We start from the raw sequence: 20,781 nt of genomic DNA, 5'->3' as shown, positions 1-20,781 counted from the left end.
TCCCGTTTTTCACGTAACATGAGCCTCTTTCCATTACTACAAGTAAATGTACTTTTTTTTTTAAACCTTTGCTTGTTTGAGTATAGTTGATACACAAAGTTACATTCATTTCAGATGTACACTCGTGATTCAACATCTCTGTACGTCATGCTATGCTTACCACAAGCATAGCTACCACCAGTCACCGCATGATGCCATTACAGTATCGTTGACGATATTCCCCATGCTGTACCTTTGTCCCCGTGACTTATTCATTCCATGAGTGGAAGCCTGTGCCTCCTACTCTCCTTCACCCATTTTGCCCATCCCCCACCCCTTCCCTTCCTGCCACCTTCAGTTCGTTCTCTGCACTCACGGGTCTGATTCTGCTTTTTGTTTGTTTGTCCATTCATTTGTTTTGTTTTTCAGATTCCGCATATGAGTGGAATCATGTGGCATTTGTCTTTCGTCGTCTGATTTTGTTCACTTAGCATAACACCCCCGAGGTCTATCCGTGTTGTCGCGAGTGACAAAAAAAATTAAATTAAAAAGTAAAAAAAAAAAACAAACGCTCATCATTTTTTTATGGCTGCGTAACATTCCATTTTGTGTATATACAGCACATCTTCTTTATGGATTCGTCTTAGTTTGCTTTCATACATTGGCTATTATAAATAACGCCGCAGTAAACATGGAGGTACGTGTCTCTTTGAATTTGTGTTTTTGTTTCCTTTGGGTACATACCCAGTCGTGGAATTATTGGATCCTATGGTATTTCTGTTTTTAATTTTTGGAGGAACCTCCACGCTGTTTTCCACCGTGGCCGTGCCAATTTGCGTTTCCATCAGCAGTGCACAAGGGTTCCTTTTTCTCCACGTCCTCGCCAACACTTGTTGTTCCTCGTGTTTTTGATGCTAGCCATTCTGACCGGAGTGAGGTGTAACCACATCTCATGGTGGTTTTGATATGCATTTCCCTCACGATGGGTGATACTGAGCATCTTTTCATGTGTTTGTTGGCCATCTGGATGGACAACCGAAAGGTCTCTTTAGATTCTCTGCCCATTTTTCATCAGATTCGTTTCTTTTGTTATGGAGTTATAGAAGTTCTTTATGTGTTTTGGATATTAACCCCTTATCGGACATGTCATTTGCAAATATTTTTCCCATCCAGCATGTGGCCTTTTTGTTTTGTGGATGATTTCCTTCACTGTACAAAAGCTTTTTATTTTGATGTCGTCCGAGTAGTTTATTTTTGCTTTAGTTTCCCTTGCCTGAGGAGACATATCTAGAAAAATGTTGCTATGACTGATGTCGAAGAAACTACTGCCTGTGTTCTTGTCCTTATGGTTTTGGACCTCACATTTAGGTCTTTAATACATTTTGAGTTTATAAATGTACTCCATGTTGGACGTTAAAGTTATCAAAGCTTTAGGTGATGGGTTTCGCCGTAGCTAAATCCGTACCCACATCTATGGCGATTCCCTCAGGATAAACTCTTGAAAGGCTTCCTGTGTTAAAGAATATGCACTTTTTCAGGCTCTTGATACGTAATGTCTATTTGCTCTCCAGAAAGGCTGTACTAAAAGGAACACCTTTTCTTTCAATCTCTGCTAACTTAAATGAAAAAAATAGTAGCTCATACTGTTTTCTTTCATTGCTCGGGATGGTGAACATTTTTCATGTCTGCTTTCCATTTGTAGGTTTTGTGAATGCCCATCATATTCTCTTCTCAGTATTCTTATTGATCTCCATGAACCCTTTATATACTAAAATATTCTTTGCCACATCACACATATTCTTTTATTTGTGTCAATTAGCTTTGGATGTTGACTATGATCTTCTATGTTTTGAGGGTTCAATTTTTTTGTAGTTTATCGTCATACTGAAGTTTTAAATGTTTGTCTAATCAAATCTATCAATCTTTTCCTTTTTCAGTTTTTCTATCTTTGATACCCTTCCCCACCCAAGTTTTATAAAAATATTCACCATTTTTTCTGATACTTTAATGGCTTTTTTTTTTCATTTTATCTTTTTTTTAATGTTTATTTGTTTTTGAGAGAGAGAGACAGACAGACAGAACACAAGTGGGAGAGGGGCAGAGAGAGAGAGGGAGACACAGAATCCGAAGCAGGCTCTGAGCTCTGAGCCGTCAGCACAGAGCCTGATGCAAGGCTTGAACCCACAAACTGTGAGATCATGACCTGAGCCGAAGTTGGATGCTTAACTGACTGAGCCACCCAGGTGCCCCTTTTTTCATTTTATCTTAAAGAATTGTATTAAGGGTACCCTCCCAGAGCAATGAGCATGAGTTAAGTAAGGACTAAGTATAACCATTCCACTCTGAGTTGTCCTTATCATCTTCTGGGATCCCAGGGAGGTACCCCGGTCAGGTTTGGTGGGTGATGGGGTGCAGGGGTTTCCTCTACCCTCTGTGCTGCAACCAACTAAGCCACCTGCTATTCCCCACTCCTCTTCCCTTGGCTTTCTATAAAATACTGTTCTTTACATCTCTGCTCAAGCATTTCCTCCGCCTTTACTCCCCAAGAGGATAAGGGCTTCTCCCTTGCCCCTTGCATTGTGCCACAAACTTGCCCCTATTACAATACCTTTCACATTAAATTGAGAGTAGGGAAAGAGTCTTTTTAAAAAATATAAAAGGCAAAACTGTGGAGACAATAAAAGGTCAGTGGTTGCCAGGGGTAGGGTGGAGGAGAGGGATGAATCGGGAGAGCACAGAGGACTTTAGGACAGTGAAAATATTCTGTATTTTCTCTGATATTATGCTGGTAGATATATGTCATTATATATTTGTCCAGAGCCATAAAAGGTACAATACCAAAAGTGAACCCTAAGACAAACTACGGACTTTGGATGATGATGATGTGTCAGTGTGGGTCCATCCATTGTAACAAATGTCCCTCTCTGGTGAGGGCTGTTGATAATGAGGGAGGATATGCAGGTGTGGGGGCAGTGGGTAAATGGGAAGTCTCTGTACCTTCCCCTTGATTTTGTGGTGAACCTAAAACTGCTCTAAAGAAAACCCCAAGTATTAATTGATGAATTAATTAACTAATTTTAAAAACATGCATGGGATAGGGAAGGAATTCAAATAATATAGAAAAGTAGAAGTCAAGGGGCGCCTGGGTGGCTCAGTCGGTTAAGCGTCCGACTTCGGCTCAGGTCACGATCTCGCAGTCTGCGAGTTTGAGCCCCTCATCGGGCTCTGGGCTGATGGCTTGGAGCCTGGAGCCTGCTTCTGGTTCTGTGTTTCCGTCTCTCTCTGCCCCTCCCCCGTTCATGCTGTGTCTCTCTCTGTCTCAAAAGTAAATAAACGTTAAAAAAAAATTTTTTTTTTAAAAAGAAAAGTAGAAGTCAAAAAAATTAAAAGGATGGTGTTTTTAATTTCCAAGTCCCCAGAACCTCACAAGAGGTAAAAGATTCATCATCTTGTAAGCATTGGGAAGCCATCATAGAGTTTTCAGCAGAAGGAAAGGGGATTTGCAGAGGGGGGGGACCGGAGGCCAAGTGGTCAGTTGGGAAGCTACCCAGGGAAGAGGTGTCTGTGTTGGGGAGGTGACAATGGCAAAGGGAAGCGAGGATGACATCAGACCGTAAAGGACTCACACACCAGTGGCTGCAGAGGTGAAGGGAAGAGCAGAGGAAAAGATGTGACAAAGTTTCTGGTTTCCCCAAACTGTTACCCTGACTATCCACAACAGATTCAATAGGAAATCGTGTGACGTTCTCATTGAAGGCAGAAAATGCTAAAGTTAGCTGGGCCCACGCTTTTAAAAGGATCACATGGAGGGGCGCCTGGGTGGCGCAGTCAGTTGAGCATCTGACTTCGGCTCAGGGCAATGTCTTGCGGATCGTGGGTTCAGCCCCGCGTTGGGCTCTGAGCGGTCAGTGCGGAGCCCAGGGCCTGCTTCGGATTCTGTGTCTCCCTCTCTCTCTGCCCCTCCCCTGCTCCTGCTCTGTGTGTGTCTCTCTCAAAAATAAACATTAAAAAATTTAAAAAAAATTTTTTTAATAAATGAAAAGATCACATGGAGACGTTGCAACATGATACATGTTGGAAAGTCCTTTCCCAATAAAAATGATCAATATGAAGACTGGCAAAGATACTTTGCATAACGGTATCTCTGAAAGCTCCTCCCTGATCCCTTTCTCAGATGCAGGCAAGGTCTGTAGAACTGCTCCCGGCCCACGGAGGACAAATAAGGCTGATGCAGGGTGAGAGAGTTTGCAGGTTGGCAGAGTCAGAGTATGTTTATCACTCGCTTGGGATTGAGGTGAGGCAGGCGTGGCTCACGGGCCTTTGTCTTAGCAGACAAGGGTCTGCCTTTCCTGTGACCCACCTAGATCTGAGGTTCACCCACTCACTCACACTAGCCTTCTGTAGACAGTGGAAGCTGTCGATAACCTGTGACTGGCTCAAGTGCACAAAGCTGGAGAACATGACCGCACAGACATTCTATTATATGCGAGGGATCACCTAGATGGGCCATGGGATACTGTGAACTATGAGATAGAGACCCTACCCCCTCAAAATTTTCTCTGTTCTCATTAGAGAGCCTTAAAAACATCCCTTCAAAAAACCATGTGATATACTTTAAAAAAAAAACAACACACACACAATACTTTCTAAAAATACTGAAAAGGGAGAGGGGCTTCTCTGGCACCATCAGGAGCATTGTTCCTAAAATTACTAAAATAAGATTTTGCAACTTTGATTGATATCTTTCTCTATTTCTCTCTCCTACCAGATAATTTCCAGGATCAGATGAAAAGGGAACTAGCCTACCGAGAAGAAATGGTGCAGCAATTACAAATCGTAAGATGATTTCTACTTAAAAATCAACCTGACTTGATGGGTTTGTTTGCAGACCACCCAGCGTGTAAGAAACTATTCACGTTTTTTTGCCGTGAAACCCTTTGGTCCACTTACCACTTACTTCTCAGCTGGTTTAGATGCTAATTAACAAAAGATTTACTTAGACACAGGATAAACAGATGTGTCAGTTCGTTTCCTCGAGATGTAACTACCTACCATGTGTTAATAGACAGATGTGTAAATTGTCTCTGTGGGTGAACCAGAGGTACCTGCACCGCCTCCCACTGTGCAAACTTGTGAGCACGGGGCACTGGGATGCCCGAGAAGCTCCTGTCTTCTCTCTTCCTCTCCTTCCCTTACCCAGACCTAAGCCACACCCTTTGCTGCCAAGAGAACTTGGTATAAATACACTTAATCAATTAAAGTCACTTGAAGGGAAGTGTCTATTCATGTTTTCTGCCCATTTCTTCACTGGATTATTTGTTTTTCGGGTGTGGAGTTTGGTGAGTTCTTTATAGATTTTGGATACTAGCCCTTTGTCTGATATGTCATTTGCAACTATCTTTTCCCATTCCATTGGTTGCCTTTTAGTTTTGTTAATTGTTTGCTTTGCTTGTAGAAGCTTGTAGAAGCTTTTCATCTTCATGAGGTCCCAATAGTTCATTTTTGCTTTTAATTCCCTTGCCTTTGGAGATGTGTCAAGTAAGAAATTGCTGCGGCTGAGGTCAGAGAGGTTTTCGTGGATGGAACTGAAGAGTGTTATGCTAAGTGAAATAAGTAATACAGAGAAAGACAGATACCGTATGTTTTCACTCTTATGTGGATCCTGAGAAACTTAACAGAAGACCATGGGGGAGGGGAAGGAAAAAAAAAGTTAGAGAGGGAGGGAGCCAAACCATAAGAGACTCTTAGAAACTGAGAATAAACTGAAGGTTGATGGGGGAGTGGGAGGGAGGAGAGGGTGGGGATGGGCATTGAGGAGGGCACCTGTTGGGATGAGCACTGGGTGTTGTATGGAAACCAATTTGACAACAAATTTAATATTAAAAGAAAAAAGAAAAAAATAACAAAAAAAAATAAAGTCACTTGAAGGGTGATTCAAAGAAATGATTATTTCCAAATGAAGTGTGTTATTCACCCTCTCCTAATCATACCAAAAAGTGGACACTCAGTTGTATTTATGTGGAAACAGGGAAGCAGGAAGGTGCCTGGTGAATAAACGTAGTGGGGTTTTTTGGGTTTTTTTCATTCTGAATTCACCACCCTTCATCCCCACGCAGACAGATCTGGTATTAATCATTAGGGCTTTTAAAACAGTCTCTCATACTCTCTCATTTTCCTGAGTACAGTGGGGACGATAATTTCTGCTCCATATTTGTAAGATATTTTTTAATCACCTGGATGGAGACATACACTGATCCTTAGTGGTATTCCCAGCATGACTATTATAATTGGGGTTGCTGGACGTTTCCTTTTTTTTTTTTTTTTTAATTTTTTTTAATGTTTATTTATGTTTGAGACAGAGAGGGACAGAGCATGAATGGGGGAGGGTCAGAGAGAGGGAGACACAGAATCTGAAACAGGCTCCAGGCTCTGAGCTGTCAGCACAGAGCCCGATGCAGGGCTCGAACTCACGGACCGCGAGATCACAACCTGAGCCGAAGTCGGATGCTTAACCGACTGACCCACCCAGGTGCCCTGGTTGCTGGACATTTCCGAGCTGGTCCCTGTTACCTGTATTTTATTAAGCATGTATCTACATATATCCACCTGTCTTGTCTAGACAGCCAGGTATCTAGCTCTCTGTCAGGATAACTCAAGGAAGATAAGTATTAACATTTTCCTTCTGCATCAGAGAAATCATGCTTGTGTTAATGGAGATTGCTTGGAGTCGTTTTTTATTTTTTATTTATTTACTTTTAATTTGTTTAATGTTTACTTATTTTTGAGAGAGAGAGAGAGATGGAGCACGAGCAGGGGAGGGGCAGAGAGAGAGGGAGACAGAATCTGAAACAGACTGTCAGCACAGAGCTTGATGCAGGGCTCGAACTCAAGAACTATAAGATCATGACCTGAGCCCAAGTCAGACATTCAACCCACTGAGCCACCCAGGTGCCCCTCGGAGTCATTTTTAAAGCCACCTTGTAGTGCCTCCATTCTGGGGCTTTGTTAAAAGTGCTGTTTGTACTTATAGACCATTCCCACTGGTCTTCATTGACCTCAATGGCCGGTTAACATTTCTCTGTTCTGAAAGTCACCTCAATGTAAGATGCCTCTTAAACAGGACTTTTCTTCTGGTTTTTGTTTTTGTTTGTGTTTGGTTTGTTTGCACTTAAAGTCATGGGAGGGGGGGAGTGCAGAAGGCTTTTTCTCAATTGATTGATTACTAAGCCCCCAAAGGGTTAAAAAAAAATGTATCTACTGTTCTTAGCTTTTGATACCTAGATAATAAGAGCTATTGATTACTTGCTGTGACTATTCTAATTGTTTTCTTTGTCCAAAGGAAGAATTTTTTTAATATTTTGTTTTTAAGTAATCTCTATACCCAACGTGGGACTCGAACTCCCAACCCCAAGATCAAGAATCTCACACTCGACCAACCAAACCAGCCAGGCACCCCTATATAAAGGAAGAATTTAAATAAATAATTGGAGACAGAAGGATATAAAATTTTCAGGCCTTACTGATTCTACATATCACTTTCCGACTCTTAAAACAAAAACTGCCATGCATACAACCAAAAATTTGTGATTTTAGAGTAGTTGCATATAGCAATATAGGCTTTAGAAGAGGGAGTAGGTATTTATTTCAGTGCCCCTATTTAAGGTCAGTTATATAGCTTGAATGTCTTAATTTTCTTTGACATTAGGTTTCCTTAGTAAAAGAGGAAATGATACTGCGTCCATGTAGTAAACAGTATTGATAGCAGAAAAAATGTCTCGTGTCTTTTGAGATATTTGGTTCATGGAAGGGATAAATTGGTATTACTAAGCGTTTTTATTACACTATATTGCAAAATATTTTATCATCATATATTCATTTATGTAGACAAGTGTTATTAATTCAGATTTCTCTAGATAGTAAATTATTCCTGGTCACAAATTAAATTCCTTGGGAGAAGCTAGACATTTTTCCCCCCAGCCCTGTAGGTACCATATAATTTCTGAAATCCACAAAACCACATCCAGGCTGACAACATGAAACAGGTGAAATAGACGTGATTTGTCCCTCCCACTTCTTCTCTTGGGTCCCCTGCCTTAATATGGGGAGGGTCTTCATGCAGCCTCCAGTACCTATCATCCGATGGCTATCATAAACATTTGCTGAATGAATCACCACCCAGGGGTGACCCCTGACTCAACTCTGATACTCCCATAGAGTGGTCCTCTTCATTCTTTTCCAAATTTCCCTGGCTCATTCCTGATTTCCTCAAACTGTCTTTTGTGCTAAGAAACTACCACTAAAACGACTAAGGAAAGCCACAGTGGTGAATTATGAGGTGTTCCCCTATTACTGCACTGTCCTTGTGACTAACAGACACAGGCTGGCAGGTCTGCAAACTTCGATTCAATACTACTCCCATATAGTCCATTAAGTGTCAGCTCCTCAGCCAAAGGGATTCGGAAGCTCTAACCTGTGCCCTGATAGGAATATAGTAAGTAAGGCACAGGTGCCTAATAAACATGAAATGCCCGTGCAAGTTATCAAATGCTCTGCCAGTATGAGTAATAAATTTCATAGCATGCCTCTTCTCAAAGCAGTACCTCTAATAGTGGGACTATTCAAGTACTGATGCCTAGATATATTTTTGTGCAAGAAGGACCTGGGTTCACATTATACCATCTGCTTTGGAATTGAGGCAGCAGACTCCAGTTCACCCGAACAGAAATTTATCAAATCCCTTATTCAGCTTGTTTTATTTGCTAAAGTACGTGGGGGGGTAATGTCCTGAGAGACTTCGATCTAAAGATTTTCAAGAAGTTGCTAGATATCATAATTATTGACTTTCTCAGTAGTTTTAGTTGAATGATCTAATTCATCAGTAAATATGGTTACATGCTTTGCTTCCTGAGAATAGAGCATTTCACTCAAAATTATTATTTTACATTAAACTATTTTATATTTAAAGCTTACTGAGCATATATGACAGAATAGTCATTTGCCTGCAGAATAGGCTTTTTTTTTTCCTTTAGATGACATAAAAACCCATCCTATCCTGCAATCATGGAGAATTCAAATATATTAAAACCATCATATTTTGTAACAATTCCCATAGACCCACAGTGCATTTATTCTATGCTGTTACGCAGTGTTCTTATTCAAAAGATTTTATCGAAAGCATCTTGGGTATCATTGCTGTAGAAAGAAAACTTATGAATTTCTTTGGCTCCTGCATTTTTAGATTCTCTGCTGACTGCAATTTCTGCACCATTGCTTCCTTTTTCAGTTTGTTAAATGCAAAGGTGTAATGACTATGGAGTCAAATAATTGACTCTCTTTGTACACGTATAAATGAACGTGTGTTTATCTCAATGTGAGATTTAAAGCCTACACAGTTTGTTTAACATTTATACATGGGCAACACGCTAAATTTTTTTTTTGATTGCTTAAAATTAGAGTCTATAAGTACTTCACACAGTTTGTAGTAAAGTCTTCCACCCCTGCCCTGGGTTTTCAAATGTTTAAAGTGTTTTCCTTACTAAGCCAGAGTTAGTTGTACAAGCAAAGAAATAGATTCTTCTCACTATGAACCAAATACAAAAGTTCTAAAACTTAACAAGCTCGTGAAAATCTTAGTTTGTATTATAGCACAAAGGAAAAAAAATCTCATTCACAAATGGATTGTGACTCAAGGAAAAGTTGGTTCAATTTTGAAAACAAAACCCATCGTGCTGTACAGTTAAGAAGAAGATGAAAAAGCTAAGACAATGTTGTATATCAATTATATCTCAATTTTTAAAAATTAAAAAAAGAAGCTGAAGGTGTTTTACTCAGTGTATCACCTTTTGATTAAGGTTTTTCAAGGACTGGAGTATAATATAATTTACACATTATGATGCCTTGATAACTTTTTTTTTCATTGATACTTTGGCAACAATTTTCTTTCAAGCCAGTGCATCTGTATAGAAGTTACTACGACTGTAAGTTTGTTGAAGACATACTCTTCTTTAGTCAGAGTTCTCGAAGGACCTTGTGCAGCTGCAGAAGAGAGCCTGTGATAAACGGCTAGATCCAGATTCACATCCTTTGGACTTGCTAGATTGCTACCAAGAGGCGCGTAGATGGAGAAAATGTGCTAGTCTCGAAGTGCCCTCTGCTGTTTTATCCAGAATGCTGCACTCACACACAGCAGGGGAAACTTGGTCTCAAAGTTCTTCATTAAAAGCCTCAATTAAAATAATGCTCAATCGATAGATTTAGTACTAATGTTTCGTTCACTGTGGACTTGTAAAAAAGCAGTTTACAACTTCCTGTTGCTGGGAGCACAGAGCTTCCTTGCAGGGAAAGGAGCGAGGTCTTGACTGCTGCTGGAGGGGCCCTCCCTCCTTGGCAAGGGCACAGCTCTTCAGTGATACAGTCTTTCCTTGGAGGTTGTCCAGGATTCATTAGGATGGGAACTTGTCCAGACTTCTAACGTTTCAACCCAGAGAGTTTTTAAAAATATGTCCTATGTATTTTTTTTTTAAAGGTAGGTAGTACAGTTACTGTTTGGCACTATATTCTTAGGAAAAGATCCCTAGGCCACTAGAGGATTTTGGTTTTGTGGCTAAATATGCAAGAAAAGGAGGTCCCTGCAAGTCAGAGGACTGGATGCTGCCTTAACATTCTCCAGCAGCAGACCAGACTTTGACTACAGTGCGTCCTTTCCCCATTACTGATCGATTGCCATGCATCCTGACCAGGCAATCACTTGTTCCTTGGTTATGTGGCCTTCTCCTCGTTCTCCTTTTGACATGTTAACCCACCTGAATGTCTGAGCTCAGGCTAATTCTTTCTCGGCACAAACTAGGAAGTTATCTTTTTTGGTAAGACCCCAGACTTTTGATAGACTCGTGCCAACTAGGTGACTAATTTAGAACTTATTATATAGCTTTGAGAGATTTTTTTTTTTTTCCATGCAAATCTTGGTGATTTCTAAGCTGGTCAAAATGGATGGCCCGCCTGGATGGCTCAGTTAGTTAAGCATCTGACTTCAGTCATGATCTCACGGTTCACGAGTTCCAAGCCCCGAGTCAGGCTCTGTGCTGACAGCTCAGGGCCTGGAGTCTGCTTCAGATTCTGTGACTCCCTCTCTCTCTGTCCCACCCCTACTTGTCCTCTCTCTCTCTCTGTCTCTCAAAAATCAATAAACATTAAAAAAAGTAGTAAGCTGGTCAAAATGGAAAGAAAGTTTTTGTAACTTCCAGAACAGGAAACGTAATGGAATAATTAGCTCAAATGGAGCCTCCAGGAGCATGAGCTCCCAAATTGGGGAGTGTTTGCAGAGGTCTCTGTGAATCAAGTATTGCATTTCTTGGAATCCAAAGCACTGTCAGTTGTAAGAGACACCATTACTTGATGTATCACAAGAAAAGAAACTTTCAACTATTATTCCAAGATACCATCAATTATAAGACACCTAATTTCAGAGACATTAAAACGTGAGGGGGGAAAAAGTACATTTTAGAATTGATGAAATAGGGTAATTCCCACGAACAGTTGGGCCACATGTCAGTATATTCTTTGTCATTCATGACTTAGGACCTACCATTAAAAATACATGATTTTCAGCTCACAACCTTATGCACTTTTTGCCTTTGTTTTTGTTTGGCTTTTATTTCACTTTGTTTTAACGACATAAATGCAACAATGTTTGAGTGTGGGTAATTCTTCAAACGGATTTAAATTCCAGTCTGTAGATTTGGGAATCAAATGTGCTTATACGGAAACATCCTTTTTTTCCTAAGCTTTTTTTTTTCCCCTCAGCGTCCCACCTTAATGAAATGCTACATTGTTTCTGGGGTAAAAGGAAGGAAGGAAAAAGGCATTCTGACTTAGATATGAAAGCAGTGTCCTTCCCACAGTTTTCTTAGGGTTAGGATGAGTAGTTTATCGGCTTTGATGAGGCGGTGGGCCGCTGGTGATGTTAACTTGCAGTAGGGCCTGGGATGGAACAGGACGGATCACTTTCTCAGTCACTGTGGTACCGGAGTCTTGATGTCGAGGACTGTCTCTAAATGTGAGCGTGACACAAGCACATTGTATTAGGTAATTCCTCTTGCCCCGAGGTTTACATCATTTCTACTTGTTATCCTAACTAATAGAATTCCATTCAAGGCCCCGTTATATCATGCACAGAAAGAGAGAGGCAATCCCTGTGTTTGGCATGTCTCAGCAAACGCTGTGATGGGAAACGTGCATCTCTGTTGAGAGCAGATGTAGTATGATGTCCAGTGAGAAGAAGAGGTAACTAGAGTAGGTCCCCATGTGACTGCTTTTGTCGTCATCCGGCTCATCGCAGCTCATGTCCTCAAATATGAGGTTGGTACTCAAGTATGAAGGCCATAAGGGCACTTCATTCATGCTGTCTGTGCTCTTGATCAGATATGTGGCTATCGGAATCATCCATGTTGTGCCTGTGTATCAAAAGAGTGAGATGGTTATGTTAGTCCTCTCTCTTTTTTGCCATTAGAAAGGCTATTCAGCTGACCAGTTATTATGGCATAGTGGTCCCAATATGATTGGGACCATATTAGTCACTCACAGATTCATAGTCTCTTCCCACTAGAAAAGGCTTATATTTGTGGATGGGGGATCAGGAGAACAAAACACAGATATGCCGGAAACATGGAGAGCGTATGTACCAGTATTCAAAAACATTGCTGAATCGGATGAAAATAGTTTTATTTCCCTCACTGCTTTTACATCACAGCCATATTTCATGTTATATTCTGGAAAGCTGAATATGTATTTCTTTAAATGCATGATAGATGCAAATCTCTAGAGTCCTGAGTCTTATAATGATGAAGGTAAGTAACATAATGATAGACTACCTTAACTGGGGTTAATGGAAAGGTAAATCTAAATAAGACATGCAGTCCAATTTTAGCCATTCAGATTTTCTAATGAAAAGTAACGTATCAAATGGGATAGGCTTTCATTTGAAGTCCCAGTACTGAAAAGTACTTTTCAAGTTTATCCAGGTAGTATTCTCAAGGGTTGTATTTTCCACTCAGTGCAATTATTTCTGATGCTTCTTAGTAGTTATTGGGAAATTACCCAGAGTAATAATTTGTGTTTAGTTAGTTCATCTTATTTTTGTGATTTATAATGATAGCATAGTCGGTCACTGTAATTAAATGAAAGATGGCATTGAACTAGTTTGTAATCACATCCTTGTCTCTTTACTTTGGACATACATTATAACGTCATAACTTAGTTTTCATACCTAAATAAAAAAATAGCAGTACCATATTATTAAATGAAAATTAAAAAAAAAAAAAACTTCTTAAGGTGAAATGTCATATACTGACCTCAGAGACTAGCTCTAGCAAGAGTCTACTGTGATCACTGGTTGTCCTTGATATGCTTTTTAACAGGCCTTAGGAATTGCTATATCCCAGAAGCTCCATGCTATTGCCGATCGGATGGAGATCTTTTCTCCTTAGGGAGGGATTTACTGGCATTCAAATTTCTAGGCATGATGAAAGGTCTCCACTATGCACCTGTCTTCGAATTTAGTTTCTCTGGAGACACATGGTTGGCTCAGTAGGTTCAGCGTCCGACTTCAGTTCAGGTCATGATCTCACAGTTCGAGAGTGTGAGCCCCACATGGGACTCTGTGCTGACACCTCGGAGCCCGGAGCCCACTTCAGATTCTGCGTTTCCATCTCTCTCTCTCTGCCCCTCCCCCACTCATGCTCTTTCTCTTTCTCGAGAATAAACATTTAAAAAAAAATTTTTTTTAATTGAGCTCATCTGGACAGCTTTGCCTGTTTTTATCTTACAGATCCCCTATGCAGCAAGCTTGATCAGGAAAGAAAAGCTTGGTGCCCATCTCAGCAAAAGCTAAAAGGTAAGCTTACCAGAAGAAAGAGATTTTCCTGAATTCTGAATTATTACTCAGCTATGTTCTTTATTGATGTTTTCGACATAGCCCAAGGGATTAGTAAAGTTGCATCCTGCATTTCAGCCAATATACTGATGAACTTCATTACGCCCGGGCATGGGACTTCCTAAGCCAGTGGCTATGTACATTTTGTAGATTCCTTGGAAAATTCCTAAAAGTAACAAAAGTCTGTACTCAGTCTGCAGAAGCGATCTTTGTTCTGTTTTGAGGTGTTCTGCTCTCTGCAGTTCTCCCTAACAGCCTGAGTATTGCCCCTCTGCAGGAAAGTGGAGTGTCCTCAATCATGCTTACTGTGTCTCATCTTCTTTGCCTCTCCTTTGCTTGTAAAAGCCTTCCCGAAATCTGGCTTTCAGTGAGCTACTGACAGACGGTGATGTGAACAATTGCAGGCAACACAGACCTTGGAGAACGTCTTCTGTAGGAAGAGTCATTCATTCCTTCCCTAAACCAATCACTGTTTCTCTAGAGTTGAAGCCAAGTTCGAGGTCACATCCCTGGCAACAATTTGAAAAACAAATATTCCAGGCTTCTAAGGAAGACAGTAAAAATTCATTGACTGTATTCAGAACATACCTAAACATTTCAAAAGCAACTTTTTGCTTATGCAGAAGACATATATAATTGTTAGAATTGAAGGGATGTCGAAACTAAGGCTTGCTGTTTCTGTGACAATACATTAGGATGACCTACAACTGGAATTGCTAAATCAGGGAAAAACTCAGATGTCAGAGGGAGCATTTGTAAGTGCTCATGGCCAACTAGGATTGTGGTCATTTATCAGTGTGACCCATTCCTATCAGAATCATTCTTCCCCATCCTTCCCTCTGGAACTTCCCTCTGGAATATTTCCAACTTAATAGAATCTATTGGCAAAAAGAATTCTGTACAACGCGGGTGTGTGGTTCCTGTTCTTCCCTTCATGCCTCTTTTCTGCATATCACAAGCCTCCTCTGTCCTTGTACAAATGACAATCCCACGTCTTGTCATCTTTATTAGTGATAATCTTCAGAATTTGTCTTAAATAATGATGATTATGTCACTCATATTTCATCAGAAGATCAAAACTATTTCCAAGACAGTCTCTCATTCATATGCTTTCCCTTCATTTTACACACAAGGAACTGAGGTACGGAGAAGAGAGATGTGACATTTTATGTTCACGTTGCAAAGCTGCGAAGAGATCCCAGGGCTCCTGACTTTAGATTCAGTGCCCACTTGCCCCTAATGCATGCACTTCCTGTCCTCTGTAAGCAGATGTTTCTGCAAGAAAGACAGTCAAATAATAAGTCATTGTGTTTCCATATCCATGAAGTTCTACCAAGTGGGCCTGTGAGTTGGCTCTGGTCTATATATTCAAGTGTTCTTAAGTCTGAAGTTGACGTTGGACAGTTTCCTTCTCATTAGAGCGGACAGGTTTGCACCAGTTGTGTGAAATGAATAATTTTACAACAGTCAGACCTCACTAAATCTTAACTCAGAATACCAAGGCAATCAAGGCAAGAATCACCCAAATTAATGCTGATAAACTCATAGGTATAATAATTTGAAAATGTCAAATTCTCTTTCAAGTCAAAGAGAATATATTAGGAGGTGTTTTTAAATAACATTTTTATTGAAGTATGATACATATTCATCAAAGTTCAAAAATCAAGTCATGAAGTCAACAAATCAAAACTCAATGGATTTTCACAAGATGAACCTACTTAGGCTTCCAGAACCCAGAGAGCCACCTTGCACCCCTGTCCAATTATTCCTCCACCCAACAAAGATCAGCTTTGCCTGGTTTTGAACTTTAGCAAAGGACCTTGTACAGAACATTGTTTTGTATCTGGCTTCTTTTACTCCTCATTTATGATATTCATCCATTATAATGTAGTTTGATCTCCACTTAGGAACTTCAATAAACTCTTTTTACTCCTTCTTATTCCCCAACTCATCTCCTTTGCTTATGACGACTGCTCTTGTACCTACAAAATGAAGACTGCCCAGAAACCATGCCTCTGATGGTGACATCGCATACAGCTAGGTGGAAAAAAAAAAAAAAGATTGATTTGTGTTTAGTAACTAATGCTTCCTTCATGCTGATTTTGTTTCCATCCTTGCAGACAACAGGGATTTCTCTAAGTAGACCCTGGTGCTTTCAGAAGATTAGTGGTTACTTAAATGCTGAGCTAAATCAGCCAAGCAGAGAATCACGACCATATTGTTAGAGGCAGTATTTGATTCTCAACATGCCAAGCCTGCAAGGAATTACCCCAAGAGAGATTACAAAATAAAAATCATTACACCAAGGGAGAGAGACAAATTCTGCCTTGCTGAGTGACCACAGGTTTCCAAATTAGGGACTGATGCTTTAATGTCTTATGCAAGAGTGACCCTTAAGGTAGTGTGCTGTGTTCTTGCCACCCAGTGGATTCCAATATGACTATTAAGAGGAGGAAGCTTTTCAAAACCACAGGCAATCCACTTAATAAGCTGAGCAAGTATCGCCACATATCACTGCTCTACAAATCTTTTTTGCCCTACCTTAGGATGTAAGAGATTCCATGTTGAGTCACAATAAGGTTCCACCCAGACCAGGTTACTAACTGCATAATTCCATTAGAAGAGCCAAATTGTTGTTCTTAACAACACCAACCCTAAAATTTAAGCACGTGCACTGAATACTCTTCGTTTTCCCTTGATAACTCCTTAAAGACCCATTACCCATGGATTTATCTAAACCTTTCTTCAACCTAGGCATAGTCCCCTTTGGGGCAATGAATTCTATTTGTTTAGCGACCAGCTGTGTTAAGTGTAGTTTGCTTTCTTTCTTTATCTTCAAACCACCTCCTAAAACAAGCCCTAGTAGACTAGCCGTTGGGCTGCTTTGCGTATTTGTTTCATTGTAAGCTCACAGTACAACGAAAATGATTTGAAAAAAATTTCAAAATGTTATGTGCATTTGTCCTTGCATCGAGGACTGTTTTTCACACCAGAATTATTCCTGATAGTCTCTCTTACCTGTGGTTGTTTCCATGCCCCATGTCCTGCCCAGACACCCAGTGTGATCTTTGTGAAATCTGCACCACCAAAAAAGTGCCATGATGTCAGCAGTAATTTAATCATTACGTTCTTTTTCTTCCGAGCATCTTTTGACATTATACAGATGTCATCCGTGTAGCTAGATGAAGCACCCAGGTCTTTCAGTCATTCTACAGAAGTGGAAAGTGGTTCCTGGGAAATGGCTTGTTCGTAGTCATACAGAAACTCGTGACCAAGCCAGAAATAATAGTAACTATCATCTGTTGAGCACTGATTATGCCAGACATTGGGCTAAATTCTTTGCCACATTATCTATCTCTTTTGAATATTCCAACTCTAGAAGGTAGATCCTATTGTCATCCCCATTCATACATGGGAACCCCGAGGTTCAGTGGGACCACTCAGCTAGCACGTGGCAGAACCAGGACTCAATTCAGGCCCATGTGACTCTATTCCACTTCTCTGTCTCCCAAGGATCATTGGGTTTGTTTGGAGGGAGTCTGGCTTCTAAATCTGACACTGCTGCCCCATATTATCTTGGATAATATCATACAATCTCTTTGAGGCTCACTCTCATCAATAAAATGTAGGTGGCCAAACCTGATCAAAGTCTCTGCCAGTTCTAAAATGTTGACCACCACTCTTGCATACCAGACATCTGCCATACTCTCTCTCCTTTCCCACAAAGGGGCTGCTTTTATTAAAGTATGCTCAAGACCGTATATAACACCCAAGGGCATGACCAGCCTACTTTTGCCTTATGTCTGCGTTTTCTTCATCACAGATTACTCCTTCCTTCTACCTTCTGGAGAGTTTGAGGATTTTTTTTTCCTATACTGACAACATCTACCTCTTTGATTTGTGTCTCGTAACTAATTGTTAGTTTTCTTCATTTCTGGAATAATTGCTACAAAAATCACTACAAGAAAAAGGTCTTAAAATGACGTAGAGGGATTGTAACGGAACACTCTGTGTCTTCCTTTTATATAGATCAAAGGCAAAGGGAGGGAATAGCATATCCATTTCTCTCCTCTGTAGTCAGACCTACAGGACCAGGTTCTTTCAAGAGTCTCCATCGAGATTGACAATGTGCTCCTAGTCTGCTCAAGGCTTTGTGTCAATTCTTTTATTTAATCTCCAAAACAACCCATTGAGAGAAGGTCCACTGCTCTCACCATATGCTACAGCTGAGAAAACTGACATGCAGAGAGCTGAGTATGTTGTCTGTGGTCTTGCTGTGAGCAAGTGGCAGGATCCGAGCCAGGCTGCCTGGCTCTGCCACCCCACACTCATCTGCTCTCCTGTGATTCGTACCGGGAGACTGTGGCCTGACCCGCATCCTCTATCGTCAGTCGTAAACGCGCAGTTAATAGCCAATCCGATGGTTTTGTTGCTGTTGAGTCACAAAAACTCCAGCCATGCTTCTACGGTTGCCCTGACCCCCCAGGACAAGAAATACAGATGTTAACTTGGGCAATCCAGCCAAAGCCAAAGCAGGGCACTGGCGCATGAAATTCTGTCTGCCCCTTTCACCACAGGCTGTCTTAAGCAAACTGGAGCTTCTAGAACCTAGCGAACATGACTTTCCTGTAAAGGAGGCATCGCAAGCCAGCATACTCTGAACTAATAGCTCTACTTTGGCTCAGTGTCAGCAGAGATGCATAAACGAAGAGAGCAGGCAAATATATGCACAAAGGAAGATGCTTTCAGGTCCCCATTTCAATATTTCATCCAAACTGTACCAAAAATGTCTTCTTTCAGGATACACTAAATGTCACTTGATGTGTTTTTAAACTATCTGACTATATGGGGCTGAAGTTGTCATTCTGCATTTCTTGTTCTATCCCAGGTGCACAGAATCACTTACTCTTGTTCTCTTGTAAGATACAGCCTGTCACTGAGCACTTCGGACCCACATAAAGACTGCGAATTGAAAGGGCTTGGGAATCAAATACAAAATCAGGTTCGGGAGAACCCAAGGACAAGTGACCTCAAAGCAGCATGGACAACCATGTAAAATAGACTGTAGCGGCCATTCATTAGTGGGGGGGAGGGGGGAGCCAACCAGAGCAGTCAATGCTTGTCGCATCTTTTGGTGGAACCAAAGTTTGAGTCTTTGTGTTTTTCAAGGCCAACTGAACCCAGAGCGTGGGAGTGCTGTTAGCCAACCGGGGTGGGAAATCCGTGGACGGTCCCAAGTGAACTCAGTGCTGCACACTCGGAGAGGGTGGCTCTGCAAGACTGTCTTTTACGCTGGAAGACGTGATTCTTGGTGGAAACACAAGACCTGTCCTAGGAGTGGGGATCACATTTCGACAGCTGGGACGGCATCAGCCGCACAAACCTGCTTTTCACAACAAACTGGACAGACTTAGACGTGGCCCCTTCCTCTCTGGTACTTTGCCTGCTGTATGAATGAAGATTGTATTCCTCTGGAAATATTTTACAGTTTAATATTGAGTGTAATTAAGAATATAATCATGTTATCAAAAATGGTATTTAACTCTGTTGTAGTTTCTTTAACATTCATGTGGATAAAAAAAAAGTCTATAATAAAAAGACTATGAAGTAATAGTTGTGTTCATGTAGTTAAGTGCACATTTGATTGGGGGCAACTAATAGCAATGAATACTTTTTAGTATTATTTTGACATAAAATATTTGAATAAATTTATTTTTGAAAATGGAATTCCTTCAAAAATGATTATTAAAGTCTAGGTGAGCCTCCTTTGGCCATTGTTAGTGACTGGAGTCCTTCCCATCATGTTAGGATCTTTGTATGGGTAAAGGAAGCCTCTGTATTCCCGCTAGTTCTTTTGACAGTGTTGGTGATGGAGTTGATATCGTACCTTCCTCCTTACTGTGATGTTGAATCAAAGTCTGAGGTCCTTTTATGCCAAAAATTCTGCCTCTCAGATGAGGTAGAAGGGCCAAAATCATAACTCCTTTGGGGCCAGGATTTCTAAGGTCTTGCTGGGTTACACAGAAATCTACCGTGGAAGACCTCTTACCGTGAAGTTGCCAAAGAGCATCCTAACTGAAGAGGTTCCACACCAGTGGCAGGCATCCCTTGACAGATTTCAAAAGAGGTTTCGAATGTATTACCATGATATTTGACACTTTCCCCCCACCATCTTCGTTATCACGAACTATCAGAAAAAATTCACAATTTACCCTTGAGACAGATGTTCTTACCTTCTGCTGCCACATTAGGAAACCCAAAGGGGGTTGCTCCGGGTGGCTCAGTCGGTTAAGCGTTCAACTCTTGATTTCAGCTCAGATCGTGATCTCACAGTTCGTAAGTTCAAACCCCTCATCAGGCTCTGCGCTGACAGTGTGGAGCCTGCGTGGGGTTCTCTCTCTCCCTTTCTCTCTGCCCCTCCCCCTCCCAAATAAATAAATAAATAAATAAACTTTAAAAAACAGAGAGAGAAACCAAAGGAGGGCTCACTCATTAGTGGTTTTGTTCCTAGCCCATGAAGGATAGGAAGCCAGTCAGAGAAGGATCTAACCGGGTTCTGGACTCCAAGGACAGGTTCCCAGTGACGACTACTGGAAGATAATATGAGGATGCTGGGACTGACCAGAGAGGCATTCTGCCCTCTCTGAGGTGTTCTGGCCTGGGTCTGAGCATAGGGCTCACACAGCCTTTCAGACGTGGCACACGTTTCTGAAACTGGCGGCTGTGCTCAGGGGGGTAACTGGACAGTCAAGTTGGTGGACCTTTTTCTCCATGTAGGCTTTATATTATATGTGGGGATGGAAGCCCAGCACCCTTAGCTTTGTACTTTAAGCCAATACAAGAAAATTCTCTGGGAGAACGCAGACCTGGCT

At 41.1% G+C, this 20,781-nt stretch overlaps 1 protein-coding gene across 1 annotated transcript in view; it reads left to right on the top strand.

Annotated features, from left to right (window-relative positions):
- Positions 1-19,520, top strand: part of SKOR2 (SKI family transcriptional corepressor 2) — a 43,845-nt gene extending 24,325 nt beyond the window's left edge. Inside the window, exons 7-9 of the mRNA XM_053902673.1 lie at positions 4,748-4,815; positions 13,805-13,870; positions 18,798-19,520. Coding sequence (XP_053758648.1) covers positions 4,748-4,815; positions 13,805-13,867 — 131 coding nt within the window. The 3' untranslated portion in view covers positions 13,868-13,870; positions 18,798-19,520. The remainder of the gene's footprint in view (positions 1-4,747; positions 4,816-13,804; positions 13,871-18,797) is intronic.
- Positions 19,521-20,781: the final 1,261 nt, after the last annotated feature.

The sequence above is a fragment of the Panthera pardus genome, unplaced genomic scaffold (assembly GCF_024362965.1).
Source record: "Panthera pardus isolate Hobbes unplaced genomic scaffold, ASM2436296v1 HiC_scaffold_15, whole genome shotgun sequence".
Taxonomy (NCBI): Eukaryota; Metazoa; Chordata; class Mammalia; order Carnivora; family Felidae; genus Panthera; species Panthera pardus.
Note: the sequence above shows the minus strand (reverse complement) of the source record. Positions and strands in the feature narration are given on the sequence as shown.